At 44.5% G+C, this 17,922-nt stretch overlaps 1 protein-coding gene across 1 annotated transcript in view; it reads right to left on the bottom strand.

The window, feature by feature from the left end:
* Positions 1-17,922, bottom strand: part of PSMD2 (proteasome 26S subunit ubiquitin receptor, non-ATPase 2) — a 76,032-nt gene that overhangs the window by 8,233 nt on the left and 49,877 nt on the right. Inside the window, exons 15-18 of the mRNA XM_069212967.1 lie at positions 11,224-11,369; positions 7,713-7,796; positions 6,796-6,964; positions 3,178-3,272 (exon numbers count right to left, since the gene is read on the bottom strand). Of these exons, the coding sequence (XP_069069068.1) occupies positions 3,178-3,272; positions 6,796-6,964; positions 7,713-7,796; positions 11,224-11,369 (494 nt within the window). The remainder of the gene's footprint in view (positions 1-3,177; positions 3,273-6,795; positions 6,965-7,712; positions 7,797-11,223; positions 11,370-17,922) is intronic.

Below are 17,922 nucleotides of genomic sequence, written 5' to 3'. Positions count from 1 at the left end.
TAGAGGCTCAAATGATGGCATGGTTAGCTTATAAGCTACTTATCCCATCCTAGGTACACTTTAAAGAACCAAGTGAACAGAAGAGCCACAAGGCTTGGAATACAGATGAACAAGCGATTTGGTGATATAAAAAGTGGATCAGAAATGATAAAGTGTACTAGGAAGTACAAATTGAAAAACAAACAAGATACGAAACAGCATTTTTGGAAGGAGTCCACTTTCAAAAAAGGTAGAATTGAAAAGCATATCAAGCATTTTAATAATACATGGTTTAGAGTGATAGATGCAGCAAAATGATTATCCCCCATCAGGCTAATGTTTCTAAATAGCCATGCAGGAGATGATTCACTGATCACTTGAAAAGTTAAGAAACAGTTTGAGGTTTATTTCACAATGCACTGGATCAGTGATTAATTTGTAATAAATAAAAAGTACACATGTCCAAACTTTTTCATACTACTAAAGAGCATCCCACTTCTACTAATGTCACCCATCTCCACTTCTGCGAGAGCAATGCTCAATATAAGACTGTGGCAAGTGTGCCTGCCTTCCAAGTGGGTCAAGTAGAGCATTTTACAGTCCTACACCAATGTTGAATTACATTTGGTGGAAAGACAATTCATCTGAAATGGTACTCATAAGATATTCCAGTGCTTTGATGGCCAGTTTGTTTGGCAAGGACAGCAATTTGTTTTTTTTTTACATCACTGCTGATTCAACCATTGCATGTATTTATATTGAAAGTTGACTGGTGTGAAAGAGATTCTCGATGACCTGTTGGGGCAGGGGGTCAAGACTGGTACACATGTAGGTATTAATTGGATCCTTTTTGACAGCTGAGTTTCACCGCAAATTGAGGTACGGTATGTAAACAAGAACAATCCTCACTCTTCAATTATTCATTAATAACTTACCACACAGGAGCACTTTCTGCACCTGCGCCAGTTAGGGGGGCAGACAAAGTACAGCTGAAAATATAGCTGTTGTCACCTGTGTGCTTTATGCTTGGTATGCATGGTTTCTATGTGCTGTAATTGTGATGAAATTTTTGTGGTCTGTCTTTTTGCGTAACTTGTTGTGTGTTTAATATATTTTGCAGTCTCTGTGTGCTGCGTTCATGACTGGGTATGTAAAAGCTGGTTGGCAGGATTAGCTGTAAACCCTACAACTGTAGATGGTTATCCAGCAGGCAAAACAGTGTGCCTCTTATGAGTTCTGTCTATCTTGAGGTTGACGAGCTGGAAATAAAGCCTACAGCGCTTACTGTTTTGAAATGTCAGCTCCCAAATATATTCTTACCAAGTCACTCTCAACTCTGCCTACTGCAATGTTGTGCAAAATATAATTCCCAATTGTACAATGTATTGCGCCTTACGGATATCCAAATAGGTTTGAACATAAGTACCAATATAGTGGAGACTGATTTATTTTCCCGAATCTGTAGAATTCCACATTCATGCACTGTAGGCTTGACCTAGAGTTCTTCTTTATTTGTTGTAGTAGTTTTTCTATTCCTGTTACCCTTTGCCTTCTGGTATTTGTAGTCCTGAATGTATAATAAACATCAACCTGCTAGAAACAAGATTGAATGAAAAAAATCGAAGTGATAGGTTACTTATATTTCATAGGTTGACTTGAGAGCTCCTATTTGTTTCTAACGGAGATTTTACGCCTAAATGTAAATAGCACCTTACAAATACCACACCCAGATCAGGAAGCGGATACCATATTACTGATTGCCCTTGACCACCCTGCCCCTTTCGAGAAGTGTCAATCCAAAAAGGGGAGGGGGTGCTTCGCCGGAACTGGTACCACTGCAACATATCCGTTCCTTAAACAAATGTACAGATGCCCCCACAGCACTAAAAAGTCCATTGAAGGGCTGCTTCACAGAGCAGGTCCGATTTATTGGAGAAATGACTGTCCAATCAATGATTACATTTCCAACATCAGAAGGTAGTTGAAGAACTACTCAAGCGGCAGAAAAGAAGCAGTGCGCCCTTGCGCTGCGTGGGGATCCATTCGTGCGGATTTTTCAGTGTAGGACAAACACCAGGTGCTAAAAATCAGCGCGAATGGTGCGACCTAATGCACTCCACTTGCGGAATTCTGCGTAGCGCGATGGAGTTTTTTGGTCACGCTCTGGGAACTTCATCCAGGCCTACCTTTTAGTGGTTTTGAAGCAGTTTCAAGACTTGTTTAGAGTTATGCATTGTTCAAAAGGGAGTCGGATGTGATATTTACTTTATAGTGACTTCAGTGCTCGATTTTACTCGTAAGAAAGTCACTTAAAGTTTCACACATTTGGCAGTGGAATATCACTCAAATACACAAAAACCATCAAAATGTGCTCATGAGCAATTTGAAACTTGGCAACTATGCACTAAATTAATGCCACTTCAAACATCGAGAATAGGTATGATTTTATTTGCTGTGTAAAACTATAAATGGAATTGAAACTGAACTGACCTTCAATTTGATGGATGGGCAGTGTGTCTTGCTGCTGTAGTCTGAAGAGAAATGTTGTTCCTGTTTGGCTTGGGGGTGTGGTGGAAAGGGCCCAGGAGAAGTCTTTTTCCTCCCCTGGGAAAAATCATTACAATGTCGCTGCTTTCCCCATGCAAAAGCCTCTGACCGTGACTCTAGCAGCTCTTTCCCTGCAGACAGTTTCTCTCTACTAAATCCTCAGCAAAAGCGAAAGGCATCTCTGTAAAATAAGAGGCCACTTTTCATGATTTTTTGTAGTATTGCTGCCTGTGGGAGGACCTCACCAGTCCCATAAGCATTGGAAAGCAAGCTTTCATTCTGAAAGCAATCTGACATGCTGGCAGTTGCATTTTGTGGGGGGCAGGCATTTTTATGGGGGGTGCCTGGCCCCTTCACCCACCCACCCACCCCAGAGCTACGGCCGTGTGATTACTGAGATAAGAGTTTATTACATAAGATGGACTTCATTTCATCAACAGGATAGAACAAATAACCATTTGAGCTAGAACAATACGTGTTCCTCCTTTGCTGTGAACAGGGTAACTACGTGCAGATTTCTACCATTGGTATTTGAGAATAGGCCACAGGGCTTTACATGACCTGTCTCCACACCACGGAGATTCAGACACTCCTTCCCTAATTTCTCACTTCAACACAATTGTTAATCGTCCTGGTTCATTTGGAACATACCTGTGACAATCGCACCATGAAGAGATTGTTTGGGTCCTTGGCATGGTACTGTGCCAGCTGCCTCAGCATAGCCGCCAGCCTGGCATTATTTGTACCTGCGAAAAACAAACATTTATTCATTTTATAGGTGAAAGCTCACATACCCCACTGCTCGTTGAGCTATGTATAGTTGACATTATCCTCCACTTAAGTGTTTTAGAACATAAAAACCTTTAATGTATTATTACAACTAAATTCCCATCTCTTTCTGCCAATAAGCATGCATGCCACTGCCTACAAAAATACATGCATTTTACCTCTGTTGGGACAGAAAAGTTCCTCGCATGGTGAAGTGCAATGAACTAATGTCTGGATCCATAATGCTTATTTTTGTTGTCATGGGCAAACAATGATCATGCGTGTGCACCTATGACATAGGCCTGTCTCACGGATTGCAGTCCTTTTAGACTGGGAGAGAAGCCTAAAGAGCTACCCTCATACTGGTGCCAGGAGTGGAGCAGCTCAAGCTGGGTGGTGGAAGCATACCTAGTAGTGATCAGTCAAGAATGAGCAAGTCCATTTAATTGAGTCATTGGAGTGAGGTCTACAGGGTCACTCATATAAAGTTCCCCTGCTGTGCTACATTGGGATGTTGGTAGTGCTGAACAGTGCGTGTGTGTGTTATAAATGTGCTGAGTGTATGTGTGCCTGTACATGGTACAGTACAGGGATGGCACAGTGCTAAGGAGTGTGTGGATAATATAAACATGTGAAGGGGCTCTGTGAAAGGAACAATACATGAAGAATGTATTACTTTGCAGTGTGTGTATGCTAAATGCATGTGCTAGGAGTATGTGTGTCAGTGTTATGGGGCTATCAGATGTGGAGTTGCTCCTGCTAGGACATACTAATTTCTGGATGAAGAAAAGAAGCAAAGGAGACAGCACCTTTAACATGAGCAGAGAACGTATTCCAGCTTGCTTTCATATGTAATGTTTGAAGTTGTGCTCTCTTTTGAAATCAGGACTGTGGTACTCGGGTGGAGAAGCAAAAGGCACAGAAAGACTGGTCTGATGCTACAGGACATTTACGTGCAGACCCTTCAAACTCTCACTACCTGCCTTCCATATTTCTATCGTGCATTTGTGTCTGAACGCTCCATCAATGCATCTGATGTTGTTATTACTGTATATGTAGACTGCGAAGGAAAGCTTTTTGTAAGGTTTTACGGCACTCTCCATCAAACCTATGCTTGCTTTAGGCTGCAAGTAACCAACACCTTATCGTCCCAAGTTCCTACATCCAGCCCCTACTGAAGAGGTTACACCTAAAGGATGTGTCTCATTGAAAGTATGTGCTCAGGGATTAGCAGAATGCCTGACTACTTGAGTCCTAGAAGTGACTTCTATTGCCACAAATAGAGTGTAAAAATAGTCCTGATTAGAGTCACCAGCTTTGATACTACATCTAGTGTAGGGAACTCTTCCCTTGAGAAGTGTCAAGCCATGCACCAAGGTAAGTCAGGGTACTTGCCAGCAACTGGAATGGTTTGGTCTTGTTCAGGGAAAGCCCCATTTGCTGAACAAATATCACACAAGTGGTTGTTTTGTGCCTCCTTTGTGGATACTTCTGAAAAGCAGTCTAGGTATGGAAAAAAAACTGACGCCCGTTTTGCAAAAGTGCGCTTCAACTGAAGCTAGGCATTTTGTGAAGACTCCTGGGGATGATTTGAGAGGTTTGAACTGATAGTGTTGTTTGATCATAGAAAACCTCAGATATGGTCTATGGTTCTGATAGCTAGGGATATGAAACAAGTAACTCAGTTGTCTAGGAACAGCTGAATGCTTCTTCATGTAGTACGGAGAGGGCCTCCTGAAGAGTTACTGTCCTGAAGGACTAGGACCGTCAAAACTTGCTTAGCTTCCAAAGATCCAAGGTGGGCCTCCAGCCACCCTTTTTCTTTTTAACCAGAAAAAACCCAGTGTAGAAATCTTGATTCCTCTATTTATGGACCTTCTCTTTAGCTACTCTGAAGAGTGAAATAGATTGCTGTGTGTATGCACAATCGAGACTTTCAGCCTATGTACTTGAATAGGCGCTCAGGAATCTGCTATTGTAAGTGTTGTTGATTCTGAAATGTTGGCGGGCAGCAGCGTTTTCTGCAAGGATTCTACGATGTGAAGCACCTAGCGGTCTGAAGTAGTCTCCCATTCTACAGCAAAATTGAACATTTTCCCCAATAATGGCTGGATAGAGTAAGACAGCTACTGTTAGGAAGTCAAGGTTGCTTTTACTGCAAAGATAGTTTTCTTTTCTGCTTTCCTTTTTTTTTTTTTGTTGATGCTGGTTAGGATTTTGCCACTGAGGTACAGAGTACCCTTAATGACTTTAGAATTGACAGTACAGACCACTTGTCTGTGTTGACATCATTGTGAGGATCCTCCTCTGTAGTACAAAGCTCCAAGAGAATTTGTGAGACTGCAGTACTCCAGGGTGCACACAGTGCCCATATCTACTTTGATGTCAAGCAGCGACTCATCTTTGTGGCTGCCAAAGAAAGGCTTATCATACACCATCTCCTGGATTTTACGGCAAAGTACTCTTTAACCATCCTTCTCAATGGAGAACATATGCTTCTGCTATCTGGCAGAAGCCAACATTTGACACATCAATGCTGCATCAACAATAGTGGGTGGAGGCATTCGCACCCTTCATCAACACTTCACAGTGTTCGGTTTATCTTCTGAAAGGAAATCTAGGATGGTGTAACATTCATCTTTGCCGGTCCTAGTAGCTCAAGATCGTGTTAGCACTGGCTGCCACGAGCCAGAGCCAACTCTTCTGCCCAAGGCATGGATACATAAAGCCCTCCCTATCTAGAGGGGTGGCGGGTGTGAGCAGAAGGAGGAGAAATCTTTAATGGACATCCACAGTAATGATCGAGTCTGGGTATAAATTGCCTTAAAGGACGCTCATGAGTGACCACAGGAAGGCTAAGCCTTGTTGCAGCATTCTCCAACAGCGCATGAAACTTGGATAAGTTATCTGACAGGCTGTCTACATGAGAGCAGGTGTCTCCCAAGTGTTGGGAGATCCTCCTCATATTTTGTGGCTAGACCTTCAGCAACCTTGTAGATTTCCAGTTCTGAATTATTATTTAGCTATCCATCCTACATACCATCAGCACCATCTCTGCCCTCTCAGCGACAGCACCCATTTCCTCTACAGTGGGAGGCACTAATGACTGTGGGGTTGAAGGTGAAAGTGGAGGTTTAAGCTATCTAACTGGAGGTGCATTGACTGTGTTCGCACATTGGGTCCGAAGGCTGAAGAAATGATGTATTATTTTTAATTCACTACCATTTGTCCCAATTGAGGTTTTCCCCACATGAACGATGAATGCTACTGCCTGCACAAATGTATCTAAGTAACTAGTGTGCTTGGAATAATGGCTGAAATCAGTCTGAAGAAATATGGAAAGTAAGAGGTAGTGTCAGGCAACACCTTGGCTGTGCAGTCTCCCCTAGATGGAAACTAATGCAAAGTCATTGTGCAATGCCCCAGACACAGAAACTCTGTTCTTGGGGAGGGCCAGACAAAGAAGAGAAGCTCCAAGAAGAATACAACAAATTGACTCACCACTGCCAACCAGGCCCATGGCGAAGATTGAATTGTAGGACACCTCTGGGTCTGCATCATGGGAGAACTTGCTGAGAGTGTCTAAGATGTTGAGCCGTGGATTGGAGACTGAAATGAGTGCCAGGGCAAGTGGGACAGCCCGCCTCAGAGTGGGTTCACCATACCGGAGCTGCAAAAATAATAAATAAATGAGAGATAAGAAGCTAAGAAGAGTGAGTTGTGATTCAATTTGCCGATTTGTTATTCAGCCTTATAAATTGGCCAAAACTGAGATATACCCAGAATGACAGTCAATATCAAACAGATAATCATGCATCAAGTGCAAGAAACAAAAATGAAATTTAATCATCAAGTTATTCACAAACAAGAAGCTTGCCTGTCGTTCTGTTTTAACTAGTTGTGGAAGCATGGGACTGAGAATTAATACAAACTTGCAAGTTTATCAACCACTAGGCTATTGCTGAACTATAATCCTTCCCATGGCCAAAAAATGCCTGAAGGAACAAACTCCAACTCTACTTTTATCTGTACTGTTTGAGGCATTTGTACAAGCCAGGGAGGTGAACCACAATATGCTTATTATCCACGAATAAACAACAACTATGAGGGCTACATTAATGAACCAGTGTAATCAGTGGAGCCTTGACCATAGAACTCAAGCTTTCATAAAACAATAGCGTTAAGGAAGGTATGTCATGTGTCATGTCTAGTTTCTTTACCTCCCTCTCCTCCCAGTTTGGTGGCAACAGGATGCCTATCTGTAGGGTTTGCGGTGTCTGTCTCAGAGTGCCTTGAAGCCTTATACAAATCAAATGTTTTCCACTTACAAACGTACAATTTCAACTGCAGATTGATCAGAGCAACTGGACAAAGCTAAAGCTCTGTGAAGAAAAAAAAAAATGTTCCCTGTGACTTACCAAGTGCCCAAATGTACGAAGAGCCATCTCCGATCCAATTTCTTCTCCCATGGCAATCAAGGCAATACCAAGCACAGCAACACCCTAAGAACAATGATTGATGTTGAAATAAGATCATAATCACCAGCAATGTAAGTGAGCATAAAAACAGCAAAGAGACAGATGGAACAGGGAACAAGCTTACAAAGAGGACACAGGATAGAAAAAAAAAAAAAAGGGGGGGGCATGATCACCAACAATACCTACTTTGTAGGAAAATAGAGAACAAGAACAGAATTGAAACAAAATAGAACCCTAATGATGTGGCAGAATGGGGGGGCGGGGCAGAAGAATTAAATTAAAAATAATAATAATAAAAAGAAAAAATTAAAACACTCAACCCCCAGACCTACCCACGCCCTTAAATTTAGTATTTAAGGGCTCCCCAGAACCTAGGAACTTAGATTCCTGCAACCTAAGAAGAAGAGGACTGCTAAGCTGAAAAACCCTGCAGAGAAGACGGAGACACCAACTGCTTTGGCCCCAGCTCTACCGGCCTGTCTCCCCCCCTTCTAAAGACACTGCTCCAGCGACGCTTTCCCCAGGGACCAGCGACCTCTGAATCCTCAGAGGACTGCCCTGCTCTAGAAGGACCAAGAACTCCCGAGGACAGCGGCTCTGTTCACCCAAGACTGCAACTTTGTAACAAAGGAGCAACTTTAAAACAACCTGCGTTTCCCGCCGGAAGCGTGAGACTTGCTACTCTGCACCCGACGCCCCCGGCTCGACTTGTGGAGAACAAACACTTCAGGGGGGACTCCCCGGCGACTGCGAGACCGTGAGTAGCCAGAGTTGCCCCCCCTGAGCCCCCACAGCGATGCCTGCAGAGGGAATCCCGAGGCTCCCCTGACCGCGACTGCCTGACTCCCAGATCCCGACGCCTGGTAAAGACTCTGCACCCGCAGCCCCCAGGACCTGAAGATCGGAACTCCAGTGCAGGAGTGACCCCCAGGAGGCCCTCCCTTGCCCAGGTGGTGGCTAACCCAAGGAGCCCCCCCCTTGCCTGCATCGCTGAAGAGACCCCTTGGTCTCCCATTGATTTACATTGGAAACCCGACGTGTGTTTGCACACTGCACCCGGCCGCCCCCGTGCTGCTGAGGGTGTACTTACTGTGCTAACTTGTGTCCCCCCCCCCAGTGCCCTACAAAACCCCCCTGGTCTGCCCTCCGAAGACACGGGTACTTACCTGCTGGCAGACTGGAACCGGGGCACCCCCTTCTCCATTGAAGCCTATGCGTTTTGGGCACCACTTTGACCTCTGCACCTGACCGGCCCTGAGCTGCTGGTGTGGTAACTTTGGGGTTGATCTGAACCCCCAATGGTGGGCTACCCTGGACCCAAACTTGGACCCCGTAGGTGGTTTACTTACCTGCAAAAACTAACAAACTCTTACTCCCCCTAGGAACTGTGAAAATTGGACTGGGTCTAGTTTTAAAATAGCTATGTGATTTATTTGTACATGCTATTTTGATTATTCAAAGTTCCTAAAGTACCTACCTGCAATACCTTTCATTTGAAGTATTACATGTAAAATTTGAACCTGTGGTTCTTAAAATAAACTAAGAGCAGATATTTTTCTATAACAAAAACCTATTGGCCTGGAATTGTCTCCGAGTGTCTGTTCCTCATTTATTGCTTGTGTGTGTACAACAAATGCTTAACACTACTCCTTTGATAAGCCTACTGCTCGACCACACTACCACAAAATAGAGCATTAATATTATCTCTTTTTGCCACTATCTTACCTCTAAGGGGAACCCTTGGACTCTGTGCATACTATTCCTTACTTTGAAATAGTGCATACAGAGCCAACTTCCTACAACTCCTGACAAGGATCAGAAGTAAAACTTCTTTCAGGGTTGGGAAAAACGTGGTTGGAGAGAAAGTGAACTTGTAAACGCTCAACAGATTTTCATATGAGCAAATGTACACATGTATATTTTGCTCATGCTAAAATACAATTCACACATTTTGTAGGAGTACAATTTCCTGGTCTACCTCTGTAAATACTTGTGAATTAATGAAATATGTAAACCTGCACTAATAGAAAAACATATACCATGGGTGTCCTTCTGTGATTTTCTTCAAGAATTGAGCCCCTAATTAGGTCTGGCTTAAACCAACATATTTAAATTCTATCTCTCTAGCAAACTATCTTCTGGATCCACTGTGAATGATGGCAATCTGCTCTTTGACAAGCAGCATTTCTGCACACAAAGTAGTTTTGTTCAGTGGCAGGAACTATGGCAATGTCTGTTTTTTTTAGATCAAAAAATATTTTTGCCTGTTTTTTTTTTACAATAGGGAGGGCCAAGAAGCTCTCACAACAATAAAGGTTTACACAAATCATGTCAAAACAGGACTCCCACTGACAAAACCAAAAGGCTGGCCACCAATGTCGGACCCATTAGCTGCGCCAATGTTTGTTTATTTTCAGGTTTCTCATAATCTTGTTGAACCTGGTTACACTGACTTTCCATTATCAATATTTTTAGGAACTACTAGTATGCATCAACACATTTTACTGAATGAGGCTTCAAAGAAACAGTACCTAAATTTTCACAGTAATACAGCAAAACGTTTTGGTTTCCTAGTTGTATTTTTTTGGGAACATTCTATTTTGAAAGCAAAAAAGCATCAATCTTGCTTTCAGGTTTCCGCAAATATCTGCATCTAATCAGAGAGCATTCTGGGAGCATTATACATAGCCTCATATTGGTAAACCTTGCAAACGTGTGTGATCGAGCTTGCAACATTTATTTTGAGCGCTCACACTAATAAAAGCTTTGCATTAATGAACCATAAATACAAGTGTGAAAGCATTAGTGTATGGTCACAAATATTACCTCAACTGCAAACAATTCCTTTCCCTGCTTCATAATGTGGTACTGTTAATTACCAGTCGAAGGAATTGTGCTGCAGGGGGTTGGGCCTACTTGTTCCAATGACAAAATAAAGTTGAAAACTTGTTGTCCTGGACTCCAAACTGTATGTCCTGGGCGTCGGGCTGTACAAATTCCACACCCTGCTATCTATATATATATACACACACACACACATATATATATATATATATATATATATACATATACACATATACACACACACGTATATATGTGCATATATACGTGTGAAAATACACACACCCACACTTACAAGGCTATGTTTACTAATATTAGCTAGGTTGGTACCTCCACCCAAAGTTCCCTGCCCCCCCTCCCAGTCTCCCCTCTGCTGGGAGCATGCAGCTAACCTGCACTGCGGGAAAGAAACAAATTATTTCATACATTAGAGGGGCCCAGCAGAAAGGGCACACATTTTAATTCTGCTTAGCAGAATGACTTGATCTTTGTCCCAAGCACCGGAACATGTTTTGAAAATTAAGAAAAGCGTCAGGACGGCGGGACTATACTGGGAAATCCAGGATCTCTGGTCACCCCATCTTAGGTGGATTATCGGTACTCTGCATACCTGATGTGCCCCCATATCTGCAGTGCTCTCTTTCTTCTCTTTATCCTTTTTGTCCTTCTTGTCTTTATCTTCCTCTTTCTCCTTTGTATCGAAGTGTTCGCTACAGATGTGGAGCAGCTGCTGCACCTTTAGCACATTCCCAGAACCTGCAAGAACAGACGAAAAGGAAGCCCGTCAAAGTAGAAAAAGCATTGTGCAGAAAGAAGGCCCATTACAGTATGGAACAAAAAACATTATGCAGGTATTGTATAAAGATTGGGAAGGGTTTACAAGCAAATAATTCCAGGGAACCAGATCGGTTTATATTCAATAAGCATAGCCATTACGGTTGTAGGCGAATCAAGGACATAATAGGAAGCATATGAGAGAAGACTACAATACAGGTCATGTTTAATAACACACACAATGCTTTTGAATAGCAAAACTAATTTCATTGAATAGTTCTGTGGTAGCCTGAAAGACCAAGATTAAACAAGACTTCAGTGGCCTGCTAAAGATGTGGTGTCTAGTTACTGTAAGAACTCCATCATCTCACTCAGATATTTTTGTGGAACTCTTAGCTATCCACATGTGAAATGTTCATGGATATTAAAATAAAGGGACTTAGACAACAGACTTATTAGTCAGGATAAGATAGCTCGACTTCTTCTCACAGACTACTCACCAAATCCTTTTGTATGATCACACTATACTTCATATACTAGGCTTCAATGTAATATTTTACAATTAAAGCAGTCCTCTAAAACACTTTGAAAATGCTCTATTAGGTTGAATGAGCTTGACTGTATTTATCAGTATATTAAATTCACCCACAACACCCATTACTTTGCAACAGAAAACCATGATTTTTTTAATGAAATTATTTGGGGTAAAATGCTGATTATTAGAGAAATAGCATAATTTTGAGTTCCTGTTACCACGGATTCCAAGATGCCTTTGGAAATCTAATAAGACAGAAAGTTGTATGTGAACAGAGTGAAAAGGGGAAATTGTTATGGGGCCCCAAATGAACTGATATTATCATGTAAGACATTTATGAAATAAGACAGGCAGAGACACGACTGTTGCTACGATGATTAGCATAGTGGCAGTAACCAACATTTTCAGTTTTTCAGTACTCAGGCTTGGGGCCTTGTGCTTTTGAGATCTTCTACAAGCGTAATAAGCTGTGCATTATCATCAAAAGTCATCCTCTTTTGATACTTCTCCATTATTGAGATAGTAAACAAGAGCATATTTCTGCCTGTGTGCAGAGTACAGAAACTAATTTTCAAATAAACCAACATTTTTGAAAATGATCTCAACACCAACCTGCCAGTGAGAGACTATGTTACCCATTTGTACTTTTCCATAGGCACAAGTTTCACTACACATCTTACAGAATACATTCTGGCTGAAATCCTTATGATTTAAGTAATTGGTTTTAGGGGAAAAATATTTCCCCTTTTCTTTGTTATCAACTGTGGAACACATGCAATTTCCACAACTCTTCTTGGCACACATTCGTTAGGTACACATACTGTAGGAAGTTGGCTCTGTATGTGCTATTTCAAAGTAAGGAATAGCATGCACAGAGTCCAAGGGTTCCCCTTAGAGGTAAAATAGTGGTAAAAATAGATAATACTAATGCTCTATTTTGTGGTAGTGTGGTCGAGCAGTAGGCTTATCCAAGGAGTAGTGTTAAGCATTTGTTGTACATACACAAGACAATAAATGAGGTACACACACTCAGAGACAAATCCAGCCAATAGGTTTTTATATAGAAAAATATATTTTCTTAGTTTATTTTAAGAACCACAGGTTCAAATTCTACATGTAATATCTCATTCGAAAGGTATTGCAGGTAAGTACTTTAGGAACTTCAAATCATCAAAATTGCATGTATACTTTTCAAGTTATTGACAAATAGCTGTTTTAAAAGTGGACACTTAGTGCAATTTTCACAGTTCCTGGGGGAGGTAAGTTTTCGTTAGTTTTACCAGGTAAGTAGGACACTTACAGGGTTCAGTTCTTGGTCCAAGGTAGCCCACCGTTGGGGGTTCAGAGCAACCCCAAAGTCACCACACCAGCGGCTCAGGGCCGGTCAGGTGCAGAGTTCAAAGTGGTGCCCAAAACACATAGGCTAGAATGGAGAGAAGGGGGTGCCCCGGTTCCGGTCTGCTTGCAGGTAAGTACCCGCGTCTTCGGAGGGCAGACCAGGGGGGTTTTGTAGGGCACCGGGGGGGACACAAGTCCACACAGAAATTTCACCCTCAGCAGCGCGGGGGCGGCCGGGTGCAGTGTAGAAACAAGCGTCGGGTTTTCAATGTTAGTCTATGAGAGATCTCGGGATCTCTTCAGCGCTGCAGGCAGGCAAGGGGGGGATTCCTCGGGGAAACCTCCACTTGGGCAAGGGAGAGGGACTCCTGGGGGTCACTTCTCCAGTGAAAGTCCGGTCCTTCAGGTCCTGGGGGCTGCGGGTGCAGGGTCTCTCCCAGGCGTCGGGACTTTAGGTTCAAAGAGTCGCGGTCAGGGGAAGCCTCGGGATTCCCTCTGCAGGCGGCGCTGTGGGGGCTCAGGGGGGACAGGTTTTGGTACTCACAGTATCAGAGTAGTCCTGGGGTCCCTCCTGAGGTGTTGGATCGCCACCAGCCGAGTCGGGGTCGCCGGGTGCAGTGTTGCAAGTCTCACGCTTCTTGCGGGGAGCTTGCAGGGTTCTTTAAAGCTGCTGGAAACAAAGTTGCAGCTTTTCTTGGAGCAGGTCCGCTGTCCTCGGGAGTTTCTTGTCTTTTCGAAGCAGGGGCAGTCCTCAGAGGATGTCGAGGTCGCTGGTCCCTTTGGAAGGCGTCGCTGGAGCAGGATCTTTGGAAGGCAGGAGACAGGCCGGTGAGTTTCTGGAGCCAAGGCAGTTGTCGTCTTCTGGTCTTCCGCTGCAGGGGTTTTCAGCTGGGCAGTCCTTCTTCTTGTTGCAGGAATCTAATTTTCTAGGGTTCAGGGTAGCCCTTAAATACTAAATTTAAGGGCGTGTTTAGGTCTGGGGGGTTAGTAGCCAATGGCTACTAGCCCTGAGGGTGGGTACACCCTCTTTGTGCCTCCTCCCAAGGGGAGGGGGTCACAATCCTAACCCTATTGGGGGAATCCTCCATCTGCAAGATGGAGGATTTCTAAAAGTTAGAGTCACTTCAGCTCAGGACACCTTAGGGGCTGTCCTGACTGGCCAGTGACTCCTCCTTGTTGCTTTCTTTGTTCCCTCCAGCCTTGCCGCCAAAAGTGGGGGCCGTGGCCGGAGGGGGCGGGCAACTCCACTAAGCTGGAGTGCCCTGCTGGGCTGTGACAAAGGGGTGAGCCTTTGAGGCTCACCGCCAGGTGTCACAGCTCCTGCCTGGGGGAGGTGTTAGCATCTCCACCCAGTGCAGGCTTTGTTACTGGCCTCAGAGTGACAAAGGCACTCTCCCCATGGGGCCAGCAACATGTCTCTAGTGTGGCAGGCTGCTGGAACCAGTCAGCCTACACAGCTAGTTGGTTAAGTTTCAGGGGGCACCTCTAAGGTGCCCTCTGTGGTGTATTTTACACTAAAATGTACACTGGCATCAGTGTGCATTTATTGTGCTGAGAAGTTTGATACCAAACTTCCCAGTTTTCAGTGTAGCCATTATGGTGCTGTGGAGTTCGTGTAAAACAGACTCCCAGACCATATACTCTTATGGCTACCCTGCACTTACAATGTCTAAGGTTTTGTTTAGACACTGTAGGGGCACAGTGCTCATGCACTGGTACCCTCACCTATGGTATAGTGCACCCTGCCTTAGGGCTGTAAGGCCTGCTAGAGGGGTGTCTTACCTATACTGCATAGGCAGTGAGAGGCTGGCATGGCACCCTGAGGGGAGTGCCATGTCGACTTACTCATTTTGTTCTCACTAGCACACACAGGCTTGTAAGCAGTGTGTCTGTGCTGAGTGAGGGGTCTCTAGGGTGGCATAAGACATGCTGCAGCCCTTAGAGACCTTTCTTGGCATCAGGGCCCTTGGTACTAGAAGTACCAGTTACAAGGGACTTATCTGAATGCCAGGGTGTGCCAATTGTGGATACAATGGTACATTTTAGGTGAAGGAACACTGGTGCTGGGGCCTGGTTAGCAGGGTCCCAGCACACTTCTCAGTCAAGTCAGCATCAGTATCAGGCAAAAAGTGGGGGGTAACTGCAACAGGGAGCCATTTCTTTACACAAGCCCCCCCCAGCCCACAGGCCAGGAGACTCAGCCAACGCTGGAAGAGTCTTCCTAGTCTGTCAGGCGAGGAAGAGTAGAGGAAATGGCTGGTTTGTTGCAGGGCCTACTCTGCCTTACATCCTCCTGTTCAGGTCATTCCCTCTGGGGAACTGACCCACTTCCACAGTGATAGGACCTAGTCTGAACTGCCTCTTGTCTGTGCTTTTTATGTCTTTACCCATTCTCTCTATTTTGAGGTCAGAGGTATCCACCTCTGCTAATCTTATCTTAGCCAGGGTCACCCCTAGCTTACCCAAAGAGGTTACCCAGAGCTGGAGTAACCCCACCATGACCAACAGGGTCAGGGGGCCTAACTTGTTATTTGGCATGGGGTCAGACCACCATGCCAAGGATAGTGCAGCCATAAAGGCTAACACCCAGCAGAGGCCACTGACAGCTGTCAGTGCCCAGAACCACACCTTTAGCTCTTCACCTACAAGGGAAGGGGCTAAGTTACAGGCTTCTTTGGGTTCAGGGTGCCTGTCTGCTGTATTAGAGTGGGGGGTTACCACATCTTGTAGTAAACACCCTTCTTCCACTCTTTCTTCTGTTAGCTGAGGAGCCACCCACTCAGGCTTAACAGTTGCCTGACTAGCCAGGACTTCTTGTGGGTCAGGTTGGACTTTATCAGAGCCATTTGTGGAGTTCTCCCCTACTGGAGCAGAATCTCCTTGGCTTGCTGGAACCTTGGCTAAAGGTTGTCCACCTTTCCTACTCTGTTTCCTTTTCTTTTTCTTCTGGGGCCTACTTGCATTTACTGCAGAGGCAGGCACTCCAGAATCCTTGGGAGAGGACTGGCCCTGGACCAGTTCTTCTCTTAGGCTCTGACTAACCTCTGGGTAGTCATTTCCAAGGAGACAATCAAGGGGGAGGTCTGTACTGACTACCACCCTTCTCCAGCTAAAAGTTCCACCCACTTCTATGGGCACAAGAGCCACAGGCCTATTAGTGACCCTGTCTGGGCTAACTCTTACTCTGGCCATCTCACCTGGGATGTACTGGTTTGAGAGCACCAGCCTGTCATGCACAATAGTGTGACTGGCACAAGTGTCTCTCAGGGCAGTGGCTGGGATTCCATTCACCTGTAGGTGGTGGAAGTGTCTACTTCCCTCTGGAATCTCCAACTCACCTGTTGGGCCCATTTTCCAGTTGAAAGCTATGAAGACCTCCTCATCTGAGGAGTCATCTCCAATGGCTACACTGGTTACCCCTGGAATTTTGTTCTGGGGTTTGTTTTTGGGACAAGAAGTGTCCTTGGTGTGGTGCCCAGACTGTTTACAGTTGTGGCACCATGCCTTAGTGGCATCCCAGTTCTTACCCTGGTACCCACCTTTGTTTTGGGTTGTGTCTTGGGGCCCACCCACCTGTTCTGGTTTTTGGGGGCCTACAGAGGACTCTTTTTCTTTGTTTCTAGTGTCACCCACTTTCTCCTGGGGAGTTTTTGTAACCCCTTTCTTTTGGTCACCCCCAGTGGAAGTTTTGGTTACCCTAGTCTTGACCCAGTGGTCTGCCTTCTTTCCCAATTCTTGGGGAGAAATTGGACCTAGGTCTACCAGATACTGATGCAACTTTTCATTGAAGCAGTTACTTAAAATGTGTTCTTTCATAAACAAATTATAAAGCCCAACATAGTCACACACTTCATTTCCAGTTAACCAACCATCTAGTGTTTTTACTGAGTAGTCTACAAAATCAACCCAGGTCTGGCTCGAGGATTTTTGAGCCCCCCTGAATCTAATTCTATACTCCTCAGTGGAGAATCCAAAGCCCTCAATCAGGGTACCCTTCATGAGGTCATAAGATTCTGCATCTTTTCCAGAGAGTGTGAGGAGTCTATCCCTACACTTTCCAGTGAACATTTCCCAAAGGAGAGCACCCCAGTGAGATCTGTTTACTTTTCTGGTTACACAAGCCCTCTCAAAAGCTGTGAACCATTTGGTGATGTCATCACCATCTTCATATTTTGTTACAATCCCTTTGGGGATTTTTAGGATGTCAGGAGAATCTCTGACCCTATTTAAGTTGCTGCCACCATCGATGGGACCTAGGCCCATCTCTTTTCTTTCCCTTTCTATGGCTAGGATCTGTCTTTCCAAAGCCAATCTTTTGGCCATCCTGGCTAACTGGATGTCCTCTTCACTGGAGTTATCCTCAGTGATTTCAGAGTTGTTGGTCCCTCCTGTGAGGGAACCAGCATCTCTGACTATTATTTGTGGAGTCAGGGCTTGAGAAGCCCTGCTCTCCCTAAGTAGGACTGGAGGGGGGGAATTTCCCTCCAAGTCACTATCTTCATCCTCTGAGTTGCCATCCTCAGAGGGGTTGGCCTTTTCAAACTCTGCCAACAGCTCCTGGAGCTGTACTTTGGTAGGTTTGGGGCCCATTGCTATTTTCTTTAGTTTACAGAGTGACCTTAGCTCTCTCATCTGTAGATGGAGGTAAGGTGTGGTGTCGAG

Source organism: Pleurodeles waltl, chromosome 11 (genome assembly GCF_031143425.1).
Source record: "Pleurodeles waltl isolate 20211129_DDA chromosome 11, aPleWal1.hap1.20221129, whole genome shotgun sequence".
Taxonomy (NCBI): Eukaryota; Metazoa; Chordata; class Amphibia; order Caudata; family Salamandridae; genus Pleurodeles; species Pleurodeles waltl.
The sequence above is the reverse complement of the archived record's forward strand: the minus strand, read 5'-3'. Positions and strand labels throughout refer to the sequence as shown.